Source organism: Coturnix japonica, chromosome Z (genome assembly GCF_001577835.2).
Source record: "Coturnix japonica isolate 7356 chromosome Z, Coturnix japonica 2.1, whole genome shotgun sequence".
Taxonomy (NCBI): domain Eukaryota; kingdom Metazoa; phylum Chordata; class Aves; order Galliformes; family Phasianidae; genus Coturnix; species Coturnix japonica.
The window spans coordinates 48,785,289-48,798,983 of record NC_029547.1 but is presented as its reverse complement, the minus strand read 5'-3'; the positions used below and the strand labels follow the sequence as shown (position 1 = coordinate 48,798,983).

General features: G+C 42.5%; 1 protein-coding gene across 1 annotated transcript in view; it reads right to left on the bottom strand.

Annotated features, from left to right (window-relative positions):
• Window positions 1–3,832, bottom strand: part of SLC44A1 (solute carrier family 44 member 1) — a 68,378-nt gene extending 64,546 nt beyond the window's left edge. Inside the window, exon 1 of the mRNA XM_015849614.2 lies at window positions 3,616–3,832. Within this exon, the coding sequence (XP_015705100.1) occupies window positions 3,616–3,642 (27 nt within the window). The 5' untranslated portion in view covers window positions 3,643–3,832. The remainder of the gene's footprint in view (window positions 1–3,615) is intronic.
• Window positions 3,833–13,695: the final 9,863 nt, after the last annotated feature.

Below are 13,695 nucleotides of genomic sequence, written 5' to 3'. Positions count from 1 at the left end.
AGTTATGATAAGACAGAAGTGATGAACTCTTATAGTACCTCCTGCAAATTCAATTTATCATGGACTAGTACAGTGAGACAGAAAACATCACTGAGGAATAATGGAAAGAACAGAGCGTGCTGCTCCACAACTGCAAACTTTTATTTTTTTTTAAATATATTAAACCAAATGTTTGATGAGGAACTTGACTATTCTATCTACCCAGAGCTTCAGCACTACTAAAATTCAGAAAGCTCACTTCCAAAGGATAACAACAACAGAAAGTAATGAGGGAAAAAAATACATTAAAATATCGTCAAAGTTTCTTGCGCAGCAGATATACGATGAAAGAGACGCACTCAGACAGAAGCACCTTGGAAAACTCGTGATGAAAACACAGTGAGGGAGGACCTAGCTGTAACAGCATGAAGGTAATGACAATGCAACAGCACTGCAAGGCAACAGATACATAAATTGGGGCTTTTTTCCACCCTTTACATGATTTTCATCTCAAATAAGTCACTGCACCTCTGCCTTACAACCACAATTCAAAGAAACTGAAGCATTAAGAGGATCCAAGTCAATTAATAGTACACAGTTGGAAAGCATAGCTGATACTGCATAAGGTTTGGTCAAAAAGCTCATGGTTCAAAATGAAGAGAGCCAAGTAACAGAAAAACTTACAGCGAAGTACACATAAATAAGTACAGAATAGTACGAGCACCTAAAGAACCAGAGACCATGGCAGCCATAACAGTGAGAAGAAACAACAAGAACTTCAGCCATGACAATAAAGAACAAATGCAGATCAGAAAAGACTGTGTATCAGAAGTGAAAGAACTTTGTTGATGCATGAAAGACTGAATTAAAGAGGGAAAAAAGCCCAAAGTTTTCCAGATTGAAGCACCTCAACAGTTAAGATGGCAGCAAACGGTGACTGTACCAGGAAGAAAGCCTGGTATGGTCCTGCCAAGTTTAAGCTGGCATCACTCTTGACAGTTCAAATTGGTTAAAATAGGAGAAAGTTAATGAAACAGGGAAAAACAACAATCAAAAGGAAGTAAAAGTGTAGATAGTGGAAGGAAAAAGGAAATAACAGCCAGAGAGTGGAGAAACGAGTAACAACAGGAGGGTAAGGAAGCAGGGGAAACCTTGCTGCTTGGCCAGGAGCGTGCGGAGAGCTTAATGAGGCAAATTTCAGCCAAGTACATAAAAAGGTTTGGAAGAACTTGGTATGAAGGAAGAGGAGAGAATGTCCCACAATTTAGATTTTGGTTTCCTGTTCCAGGAGTTTGGAAAAGAAGGAATGCAGACTGAAACTGACAGTCAGTTCTGCAAATGGAGAAAAGTAACTCGGTAAGATTTCAGAGGGAATAACATGCCAAAAAAAGGTAAAAAACAAACAAAAGAAACCCAGACGTTTGGAGATAAAACAGAATGTAAGGGACTTTAGTATCAGGCTAAGCAAATAAAGGCAGGAAAAGCAGACAACATGGGAATCCATCGCTGAAAATAGTAGGCTCAGTGCAGAGAAAAGGTAAACATGTCAATTTGAATCAGATTTTTTGTGGGGGGAGGGTGGAACCTTTAGATTCTGTAGGGAAAGAGAAGCAGGAAAAAGCCTAAGGCAGAGCTCCTGACAGCCTGCAAAGCAAAGGAACCAGGAAATGCATTGAGAAAAAAAAAAAAAAAAAGGAAAAAAAGCAATAGAGCATGAAATAAGAGGTACAGAGAAGTCAGTAAAGAAATCTGCCTGGTTCAACAGCCAGTCACAGGTAGATGCAGTAACATAAATGAGATGAGGAGGTGGCAGTCGTGAGAAGGGACTTGGAGATGCAGAACTAGACAAGAAAATGGCTGGCAAAGCCAAAATACAAGTAATCGCCTCTCTCAAAAGCAAGAATGAGGATTAGCAGATGAGGATCAAACAAGCTGGGGAGCTGGAGAATAAACTTAAGGAGAAAGGAACTTGATAAAGTCCTAAGGAATGAGGAGTCACGATAAGAAAGACTGTCAAAGCCTAAGATGAAGCTGAACAGGGAGAAACGAGATGTGAGGCAACATGAAGGAACATTTGATGGAACCCTGCTCAAGGAAAGCTTCGGAGGAAATAAGGGAGGGGAAGGCATAAAGGTAGGGGTAGAGGAAGTTAACATCTATTGCTAATGATAAAGGAAGTAGATGACAGACGATAGGCTGTAACGCAGAGCTGCACTGTTGGTAGAAAGGTTTTTGCAAACAATATGCCAGACAAAACTGTTGCTGATAAAAAATTCAGCAACTAGCCTTTGATTCGGATTTCCTGAGGAGATGCACGATTGCTCTTGGTTAGGGAATTAAATAATCAACCATTCTCTGTAGCACAGTTACGTAGATGGGATGCTAAGCTCAATTACCATGCCACATCTTGCCACACACAAGGAAAGCAAATGAGAGCTTCAGCAGCATATCATCAGCATCATGAGATCTGTCAGGGAAAGGCAAATTTCATAATAAATAAATAAAATTGGTTTCTTGGAATCTGTGAACTTAAAACATCCAGTCTTCTGTTTCTTCCTGCTGTTGGTCTAACACAACCCACAAACAAGCCTGCTTTTCCTTCTAAGATAACATAAATGGAACAAGCAATTCAAATTCTTAAGGAACACCTAGGAGGGGGGTATGAAACACTTATAAAAACAGATTTTGATACAGATCACAGAAATAAGGTTGGAAGGGACTTCAAAACATCACTTCAAAACATCTGCCTTGCTCAGTGCTCAAAGTCCATATCAGCCTCGCCTAAGCCACTCCTGGCAGATGTTTATCCAGCACAGTTTCAGCAAACCTCAAACCACAGACTCCCTGGCAGCAGCCTGCTGCAGTAGCCTCATGATCTGAACACCTCCTCTAACATTCGTGGAAAACAACGTTCTCTACAACTCCAGACCATTTCCCCACGTTCCACACAAAGCTCGCTGCCTTCCTCTTTGCAGCAAAATTTGTCATATGGAAGGGATGTTGTTCCCTACTGCAACTGGACAGCTCTCTGCAGCGCTTTGCGTGGGAAGGACAGAATCCTTATTAAAAATAAAAAATTAAAAAAAAAAAAAAAGGAAAAAAAATTAAAAAATAGTAATAAAAAAGAACACTGACTGAACGGCTGAGTTAAAAAAATAAACTCATCTCTGTGATGAGTCATCCGGGACGGCAGAGATGGACTTTCCTACAGAAGCAGCTTGCTAGAAGCTGGATCCGGCCACCGCAACCCAAGGGAGCCAACATTGACGGGCGGGCAGGCGCGGCACTGTCGCGGCGTTAGTCACGATCCACAGCCTCGGGAAGGAGGCCGAGCAAACAGCGTGAAGTTCCGGGGGGAGCAAGGCCACACGAGTGGAGGGACCGGGCGAGCGAGAGGGAGAGCGGTTCGGGGGTGGGGGAGGCGAGCCGAGGACAGCCCCAGGCACCGGGAAGGGCAGCGGGAGCAGCCGGGCCCAGAGCAGGGCAGGGCCGGGGGCAAGGGCTGGGCGAGGACGGGAGGGGCCCGGGGGAAAAGGGCACACGGCGTGCGGCAGGGAGCCACCAAGGCGGAGCTGCGGGGCCGGAGACGCGGGAGCCCGGCGGCGGAGGGGCAGAGCGGGGCGCGGGAGCGCTCACCTGCGCGGCGGAGCTGCAGCAGCCCATGGCGTCCGTGCGTCCTCACCCCGGCGGAGCCCGCTAGGCGCTGGGCATCCACCCGCCGCGACGGCCCGCCCCGGGGCGGTGGCGGCGGCGACGGGCGAGGCGGCGCGGGGCAGTGCCGGGCCCTGTCAAGAGAGCTCCGCTCCGTCAGCGACTCCGCCGAGGCTCCCCCGCAGCCTCCCCGGCGGCGGCGGCCGCGGTCGAGGGGCGGGGCCTGAGGACGGGGCGGGGCCTGAGGGCGGGGCGGGCTGCCAGGGCGGGGCCGGGGCACTGCAGCGCTGGGGGTACCTGCGACACCGGCCGGCACCGCCTCCCCTTCCCTTTCCCCCCGCCCCGCACGGCGGGTCGCTTCCGTTCGCGCAATCTCTTTTTCCCGTTCGCCTTGTTGCCAAGGCGACAGCGGGACGGCGGCAGGGTTGGAGCGGGTCCAGGTCGCCCTCCCTTCTCTGAGTGGCTCCCGAGCGGGGAGGGTGCCCCGCGGCAGGCCGGGTGCTGTGGGAGCTGCAGATAAGCTCACAGAGCAACGAGGGTGATAAGCGCGCAGACCCGTGTGCCTTGAAATGCCTTCGGTGCAGTTTATTCCGTTCAGCAGCTCTTATTTTAGTTGCAGCTGTGTGTCTTGTCCAGTCATGTGGCCTGGAGTGATTGTGGATGATGTGGATGATGTGCCCATATCCCTGCATCAGGGGTTGACTGCATTGTATTTCTGTGGCTGGCTTGGGCAAGTTTTGCAAGCTTCCCAGAGACAGACTCAAGGATTGCTATTTTGAGGTGTCTGCCTCAGTGGCTGCACAAAAGTTGCTTCGTGTTGCTCATCAGCTACGTCAGGGTGGTATCAGGTGCATGCACAGCATAGAAGTTCAGGCTCCAAGTATAGGCAGGACCGCATTTGTAAAGCAGTCATCAGAAACAGATGCCTCAGAGCCTCTGAGCTCACTAATGGCAAGGCTGCATCTCGTAGCCACTAATAGCAGCTAAGGCAACAGCTCTTCTCAGAACGAAAGAGTTCTCCTTGGAAGCTCGCAACCCCTTTTGGGTAAGGTTGTGTGGCACAGCTGTTTTACTTGAAGGTCAGTGCAGTCCCACCGACATAATGAAATACCCACAATTAGAAATAACACCATGTTGATTCAGGTTTAAAGTGATCCTTTGACAGGCAGAATGAAGCAAAGGAGGGCCTGTGACTAGCAAAGAAGGCTAGTTAAGCAGATTTCCAAAATAGAACTAAAGCCAGTGTGTGGGTGAATTGTGAATCATACATCTTTTTTAGCTCTTCTCACTTTAATGGCAAACAACATTGCCTTCACAATTTTCATATTTCTTTGCTTGTGGGTTAAAATGTCCTTTTACCACTTGTACACATTGCCACCATTTTTCATTGTTCCACCTGATTCTATCCAAAAATTTCTATGGTATTTGAAAGCGTGACCTTCAACAAAGTATTTTGCAGGAGTGCTTACAGGCATGTCCAACTGCAGCCTTCATGGGGCCCAGCACAGCTTAGAATGCAGCTGCTCCCTGCCCCTGTACCATCATGGTGACATCTCTTCCCTTCTGAGTGGCCCACCTTGGCCCCTGAGCACCAAACATTGGTGCACAATTAACTGTCCTCTTTATCTTGTCAAGCCAGTAAGAGTTTGATATATATGTTTGTTTAACCAGATCCTTGTGACCAAAATCTCTTCTTCTTGGCTTTATCTTGTTTTGCAGGGACCCCCTATCCTTCCTTTGTAATTCTGAAATTTCAGTTTATTTTACAAGGATGTTTTATGTTTTCCTTTTTCATCTCAAGGCTTTTTAAGATCTCTCTTACCAGAGAGAAATGTCCCTCACTTCACAGTCACTCCTTCTTTGTATCACTGCTTTTTGGTAGCATGCACGCTTGTGAAGAATTGTCAAGGATGACGTAAAGGAAAAGTAAGATTTAATCAAAAATCTCAACTGTACAGCCTGAGAGCTCACTGAGAACTGCAGCCACTGCCATTGAACCAGCCTGATGCATTAGTTTCACAAAAACAAGGTCATGTATCCCACTAGTTTTATGGTTTTGTTACTAACATTTGTATATATTTTAATTAAACAAACACACACACACACACACAAAAGTTTTGTTGCTTTATATACTTTAACTATATATTTAACGAGGGCTTCTGCAAAATCAGTGCCTCCTATTTTATGACTTTGGCCCACAACATCAGAACTAGATGTTGGTGTGATGGCAGCAGAGGCTGAACCTTCCCTCCAACATCCTGTTTCATTTTGTTTCCATGTGACAGATGGGTAGTCTGACAGAACAGCATCTGACACTAGAATGCATTACAATGTATTAAGCAAAGGTGTGTCACTGAATTCCTCCATGTGGAAAAAATACCCACTGACATTCATCAACTCTTGGTGAACGTTTCTGGAGATCAAACAGTGGATGTGAGCACGAGGCTGTGGGTGCGTCTCAGCAGTGGCAGAAGCGACAGTGGGTCACCTCTGCTGGTGTGGATGTTTACAAGTATGGCATGCAGGCTCTTGTTCACTGCTGGTGAAAATGCATAGCTAATGGTGGTGACTGCGTGGAAGAACTGTTTTGTAGCTGAGAATTTGTTCAATCAAACAGTGTTATTGTGCTCTTCATTATCATTTCTTTAGAAATAAACAGGTGTCATTACTTCTGAAGCAACCTACATGTGTGTGGCCCAAGATAATTCCTCTTCGTCCGCTCAGTGTGGCCCATGCAAGCCAAAAGGTTGAACTCTCATGCTTTAGGTGGCATGTTTCCTTTATGATCAGCACAGAATAGACAGTAAGAAACTCCTAGTCAATGACTGCATGACTTTGGACACATTAGTCACTTTTGCTGTTTGTAAAATTGACCTTTGTCCCAGCCTTTGTCTTTCTCTCTTCCTTCAGTAACTGCAATGCTATACCTGTGCCATAGGTGTGACTTAGTTTGTTAAGGAGACTTTAAAAGTAGCCATTGTGTTTCATCAAAGTGTTGTCATCATTATTTAATGCTGCCTTTGCTTTTTAATTAGACACTTTGTAGATTCAGCATAATTATCAGAAGATAGCAGTGGGTTAAAACATGATCTCCCCATTTATAGACTCTTTCTTACCAACAGTAAGAAGCTCTGTGCAGCTGTGTAGAGGGAGTGGTAGATTTGAAGTGATTAAATAATTCTGGACCTTCACAGTGTGGAGGAGAACTTCTGGAAAAGCTTGTGAAGACATATCAGCTGCCGCATAGGTAATTGGGATCTAGAATAAGTATGTGACAACTGCAGAAAGCAATTGGTCAAAAGTAAGCCCTAGGAGCAATCCTCGGAGTAATTGCCCTTATCTGTGCCTCTGCCCTGAGGAAATTAGTTGCATTTTTGACAGAGTCAGTAATTGAGGCAGCAGTATATGTCTGCCCTTTGTTAGTTGAACAGCACTTTTTTGGGCTAGTCACAGAAAGAAGATAAAGAGTTCAAAAGTTCCTTCGTATTCCTATTTGCAATTGTTTTTATGTACATTCAGATTAGTATTTCAGGGACAAACTTGAGGGGACAGAAAGCAAAATAGCTGAATCTTAATTTAGTAATGCAAAAGTTGAACCTTAAGCATATGCTTAAGTAGATATTTTGAATCATGCTTTATGGATTTATTTTTGAAGCTGATTATAATTTGCTCTAAGGCATCTTCATATCACAAGCTGTTAGAATCTAAATCTAACTGCCCAGATTTAGAGTTAATAAAAATTTAGGCTTGTATAATGGATTTGAATCTGCCCTTCTCCCTTCAACCAGGAAGGATGAACTTTGTGTGAATTTTTATTTAATTTCTTGTCTCAGAATGGCAGGTTAGAATTTCTGAAGTTTCATCTGATACAGAAAAAGAGTGACAGCAACACAAAGAAGGCTTTAAAATGGCAGAATGCCTTTGGTACATAAATAAATTGTAGCTTATATCCAGACTGCTTCTGCTCTAGGAAATGTAGGAGGGACATAATAGAAGATAAGAAAACATTCCAGGAAGCACATATTCTGTGACGATATTTATCTTTTCTCACCAGGTGTAGGATCTTGACCTTGGGCAACCACATTTAAAGACCTAAGGGCTTTCCAAAGGTAAAGAACAATCTCTAGCTTCTATTCCAAATTAATGGGAAAAATGCCTTTAAAATATCAGTAGATAAAACTCAGATCCTTTGTGTATATCTCTATATAAGAATGTGGAGACAGAATTTTCAGACAAGCCCCAGTACTGGGCTGTCTGCTTAATCAAAAGGAAATCCAGATCAAGCCTTGCTGTTAATAAAAAGTTGCATCATGCAGGCTAAAAATTGAATTCTCCTATACAGGGTGTTATTAGAGTCTGTGCTCCCCTCCCTCTTCTAAAAGACAAGTTCAACTTGTTACCATCATGCTGACCTTTTCCACCCACTAATAACTTTGCACCCATGAATGCTTGGCAACCGCTCTGTATTTTTAACAATCCTATCCTGTGTGACTTGTGTGCTCCTAGCTTCAGTAGTTCTTGTTTGGCTTTTTCTTATTTTAGTCCTCTTAAATATAGAGTCACATATTCCCTTCATATTTTGCTCTGTGAACAAACATTTCTTCATGCGTGTCAGTCAGTGCAGGATGTAAGACTGATTCTGCTGATTTCAGAACAGTAATGAAATTGCAATGTGAGAAGGTGTTCCAGTAAACACGCCGCAAATGGTATGGCTCTGAGCAATGTGGTGGTAAAGCCCATTGATCTACTCAGTATCTTGAGGGTGCATTATTTTATATAACCCGATTGTCTTCCTGAAAAGTTAAACTTTTTTACAGTTGCTTACTGCTGGGGAATTATGGCATCTGTTGCATCAGTCACACAGGACACCAGTTACAGAGCACAGAATTGAAACGGTATCTTACAACTTCTAGTATTTACACTGAAGGTACTGTTAGTTAAGAGTTTTACTCAATAATGGCAAAAGCAGTTGAGTATTCCTGCTATACAGTTAGAATGGAAGGATTCTTGCAGAGTTTTTCATCTCTTACGAAGAGAAGTTGTGTGCTGCTCAATGAAACAGCTCTCAAGTTAAAGCTAAGATTTTCTTCTTGGTGACTTCCTAACCACAGAGGAACAGGTTATGCAGCTAAGTTACTGGTAAACTTAGGAAACCTGCTGTGATTCTACTTTTGCTGTAGCCCCATAAATTGATCAGCTTAGATTTGTTTCTGTTTGAGACTCCAATTACAGAGAAGGAGAAAACTTTCTGTGTGAATCAGGATGGTGAAAACTTCCTTCCCCCATTCTGAATTGAAACTTTCTAGTCTAGTAACACTTTTGTGAGGATAGAAGTGTACAGCAAAGGTCCTGGCCATTGATGGCTGTAAAAATTTCAAGGAGTGTGTTGGCAAAGTACCTTTTAAGCGTTTGCTTTATGTCTGTAGGAGTCCACTGTTACTGTAATTAAAGTAGATTATATATCCTTTATTAAAACTGTGACCTTTCAAAGGACTTACTTAGAGGTACCCCTTGGGCTGCAGTTTTGGAAAGTAAAGGGGCCCATGAGAAATTGACAACTAAGTATCATTTCTTCCAAGCTCAAGATTGGTGCATCTCTAAGAGTAAAAAATTAGGGAAAGAGATAGGACACACGCATGAATGAGCAGGGAGCTTGTGGATAAACACAAAAGGAAGAAGAATGTCCATGAAATGTGGGGAAAAATGCCTGCCTACTTGAGAACAATATCGGAATGATGGCAGGGACTACAAGAATGCAATGAGGAATTATATATTAAATATGCCTACTTGGAATTAAATCTGGCAGGGGAGGTCAAGGATAACAAGAAAGGCATCTTTAAGTATGTCAACAGCAAAAGGAAGACTAGGGGAAATGTGGATCTGCTGCTTAACAAGATGGATGTGGTGGTAGCAGGGAGCGCTGAGAAGGTGGAGTTACCAAATGTTTTCTTTGCTTCGTTCTCCACTACTGAGACTGCTCCTTGGGAATCCCAGACCCTGGAGGTGAGAGAAAGAGTCTGAAGGAAGGATGGCTTCCCCCTGGTTGAGGAGGATCTGATCAGACAGCATCTAGCCAAAGTCAACATGTACAAATCCATGGGCCCTGATTGGATGTACCTATGTGTGCTGAGCTGGCAGAAGTGACTGCTGAGCTGCTTTTTGTCATCTTTGGAAGGTCTTGGAGAGTGGAAGAGATGCCTGAAGACTGGAGCATAGCCAGTGTTTTTAAGGAGGTCAAGAAGGAGGATTTGGGCAACTACAGGCCAGTCAGCCTTACCTCCGGACCTGGAAAGGGGCTGGAGTAACTTGTAGTTTACCTTGCAACCTTGTAAAAGGTGAATTTTCAACCTTTTAAGGGGGAGGGGAGGGTAGCCCAAACCAGCTCGTACTGGTGCTGTGTTGAGCTGAGGCATCTGTTTCACTCTCCCATCTTCTACAAAAGGAGTCCATTCTTCTTTCTTATCGTTGATGGGCGGCAAGTTTCCGTGGACTCTGCATTCTCTTCTTGAGCTTACCCCTATGCAGGCATCTCATCCTTTAGATTGTATCCACTCACATTATAGGAAAACACAATATGGAAAAGCTGTTCTCATGATTCAAGATCCAGATGTGCAGCAGGTTGTCTATGAGCCAGCTGTGTGGCCAAGAATGCCAGTGGTATCCTAGGATTCAGGAACTTCTTTAGTGTGAGTGATGGAGCACTAGAACAGGCAACTCAGAGAGATTGTAGAGTCTCCTTCTTGGAGATATTCAAGACCTGTATGCACACTTTTCTGTGCAGCCCACCATAGGGAACCTGCTTTAGCAGAGAGTGATCTCCAAAGGTCCTTTCTAACCTCTACAATTCTGTGATTCTGTATGGTTCTTTTATTCTGCTTTTTTTTCTTTTCTTTTTTTTTTCTTTTTTTTTTTCTTTCTTTTTTTTTTTTTTTTCCCCATCATTTAAAACTTTTATCTTTTTCTGATGTTGGACACCTGTGCATGAGAGTCTAGATCATTTTATGCAAGCAAAACATCTGTCAGACATTTATATCATCACCGATGTGAGCCGGAATCATGCTGGCAATTTGCAACTGAATGCTCTGTATCCAGCATCCAAATGACTGAGAAACCCACTTTTCATGTTCCAGGATAGTGCCGATGCCTGAGGGAGAGAAGAGGTGTTCAGCTGATGTCACATTAGCAACCATTAGCACATTAGCAGAAGAGTATTATTTGTCTCAGCTTTGTGAGAAAGTTTTGCATTGCCCAAAGGATACACAGAAAGCCAAGAGCAATTCTTCCAGTAGAGGCAGTATAATCATAATACATGATTAGCCATTATGATCTCCTGTCATTTCATTCTAGGTGAATTATGGCTTTCACACTGGGAATGCAAGGCTACAGATGGAACACTGACTGCTACAAATCTCGTGTAAAGCTGCTGCTGTAAATCTGGAGAAAAGTCATTGCATAAAACAAACAAAACAGACAAAAAAAACAAAACCAATGCTAAAAGAACTCGTCTTTGTTTTCCTAGAGAAGATGGTGTTCAGGAGTGTACTGCTTCACTTTGCAATCATTAATGTCATGCAAGGAAGCATTCATTAGGGAATATTCACCTTTTTCTCAAACTAAGACAGGAAAGGAGATGTGACAATATTTAACATGCAGTTGGATTATTGTGTGGTATTTTCCATGAGAGGGGTGGAGCAGAGAAATCACTGTCCAGAGACTGTCTTAAGCTGTGATGACCTTTATGTTAGCTAAATCATTGGCCAAACAGAAGTTCCTAGGTTGTGGATGTCTCCTCTCTGCACAAGTTCAAGATCAGGTTGGAGGGGGCTTCAGGCAATCTGATCTAGTGGGTAAGGAGGCTGAAACTAGGTGGTCCTTAATGTCCCTTCCAATCCAAACCATTCCTTCATTCTATGAGTCTATGCCACTGTTCTGATTATTGACTCTGAAGGATATCTGCATCATGTTCAGAATTTGTGTTCAGCTCAGGTGCAAGCTTAAGGCTGCTTTGTCTAACCTTTGACACAAGTGCTTATTCATACACTGTAAGTGAACGGACACTGATAAAGATGATAATACTGACAGGTACCCTGTGCTTGAGTCCTTGAAAGTGCTATTTTGAAACTTTGAGGATGAGTTACATCAGCAAGGTGAACAGAGGGATGGAACTGTCACAGGACTCAGACTAATACAGATCCATAGTGCAGTTGGCAGTACACACACTGTCAGTGAAGCTGGTGGTGACACTGAAAGAAAATAAAAGGACTTCTCACTGATTTTTGCATGAATTTCTTGTTGTGTAGAATGGGTTTTCAAGGCTCTGGTCTAATTGTCTGTAGTGACTGATTGTCTGAAGAAACTCAGTTGTTCTGTAACATTCAAGTCTAGCTTTAAAATGATAGAATAAAAAATTTGAAAAGCAATTTATTTGTATACGTTGTCCACCACTCCAATTAAAAACAAGTACAAGTATATAAAAATAGGAATCAAAATTTATTTGAAATTGAGGTTTTCAATTTATGTGTTTGCTACACATGTAGAAATACTAATCTCTAAGCTTATAATAAAGTGCTTTGCTTAGCGGAAGCCTGCAGGTGCTTATAAGAATGTTCAAATATTGAGTATTTGGTTATTTTTTCTGACTCATGGAAAATATGGAGTCTTACTGAAGTTCTGTGCATCCATCAACTTCTGCTTAACTTGATTTTCATTTTGGGGAAAAATAATAAGAATAATAATCACATTGCTTATATAAGAAAATAATTTAACTTTGGGAAGTGATGGAGCTTGTGTTTGAGTTCAATACTTCCTGGTTCTAGAGAGCTCAGTGATACAATGAACAATATAAATGCACCCAGAAGACTTTTGTTGCATTTGTTCAGAAGTATTAGGTATTGGACTGCCCACGTCCCTTGAACCAGGCTTGTACTTCATGATACCAGTTGTGAAATATGTATTTCATTATTTAAATTACTGCTGCTGATCTCTGTAGAAAGCAATTACATTGTTGTGAGTTTGATGGGTGATAATTTTTTTGTTGTTGTTTCAGGAAAAAATTTAGCTGCACCTCTGTGTTACCTATGGGAATAATGGATTTAATGTGTTATGACAGATTGCATATTGAAGGAATAGCATGTCTAGTTTCTTCTGCAGTTCCTCAAGCAATGGGTAATGGCATTTCAGTGATTATTCTGGCAAAACAGCACTTATTTTTCTAGAACAATACTTGTTTATGTTTGAGAAGTCATTTGCTGATTATTAGGAACTAGGCCTCTGTTTGGCAAAAAGTGTTTAACCATAATATTTCCACACAAGTTCTCTATGCTATCTCAGTGTTTACCTTTAAACTAATTGCTAAGTGCTTTACTTCATGAAAGCCTACTAGTGTTTCTAAGAATGATGAAAAATCTGATATGGCATTATGTTAATTTTCCTTCCTGTCAAGGACATCTGCAAAACCTTATAAACATCCTTTCAATTAAATGCTTGGATAAAGCTCTTCTGGAGTTCTGATTCCAGGTTGCCTTACTCCAACCTCTCTACATTTCTTTTAAAGTTGTTTTCTGTATCAGATTCTTCAAAGAGCTATGGTCAGGGTGGCAATATGCTATAGTAACACAAATGGGGTACCTTCAGCTCCTGACATCTACTGTTCTCTGCTGTGACACAGATGTTTATTAAATTAGGTAATTCCTTCAACAACTTTTATTCTCTACAGTACAGTATGGCAAAGCTTGGCTCTTGCAAGTTGCACATCATGTATCAGAACTGAGGACAGCAGTTGAAGGTGATACCCCAGTTTTGTTATGTGCTTGGTAAGCTGACCTTCACTTTGATTATAAAAAATTATAGAATCGCTAAGGCTGGAAAGGACCTCTGTGATCATCTTGACCAACCATCCACCTTCCTACACAAAAATATGTCATGGAAAGAATGAAAGGAAGATGGGTAAAAAGGGTCAAACCACACCAAGCCCAGAAATGTAGTCATTCTCCATTAATGTGCTACAAAATATAATTGTGTATACTGTCTGAGCCTCACCACCATCTCTGTCCATGATCATTACCA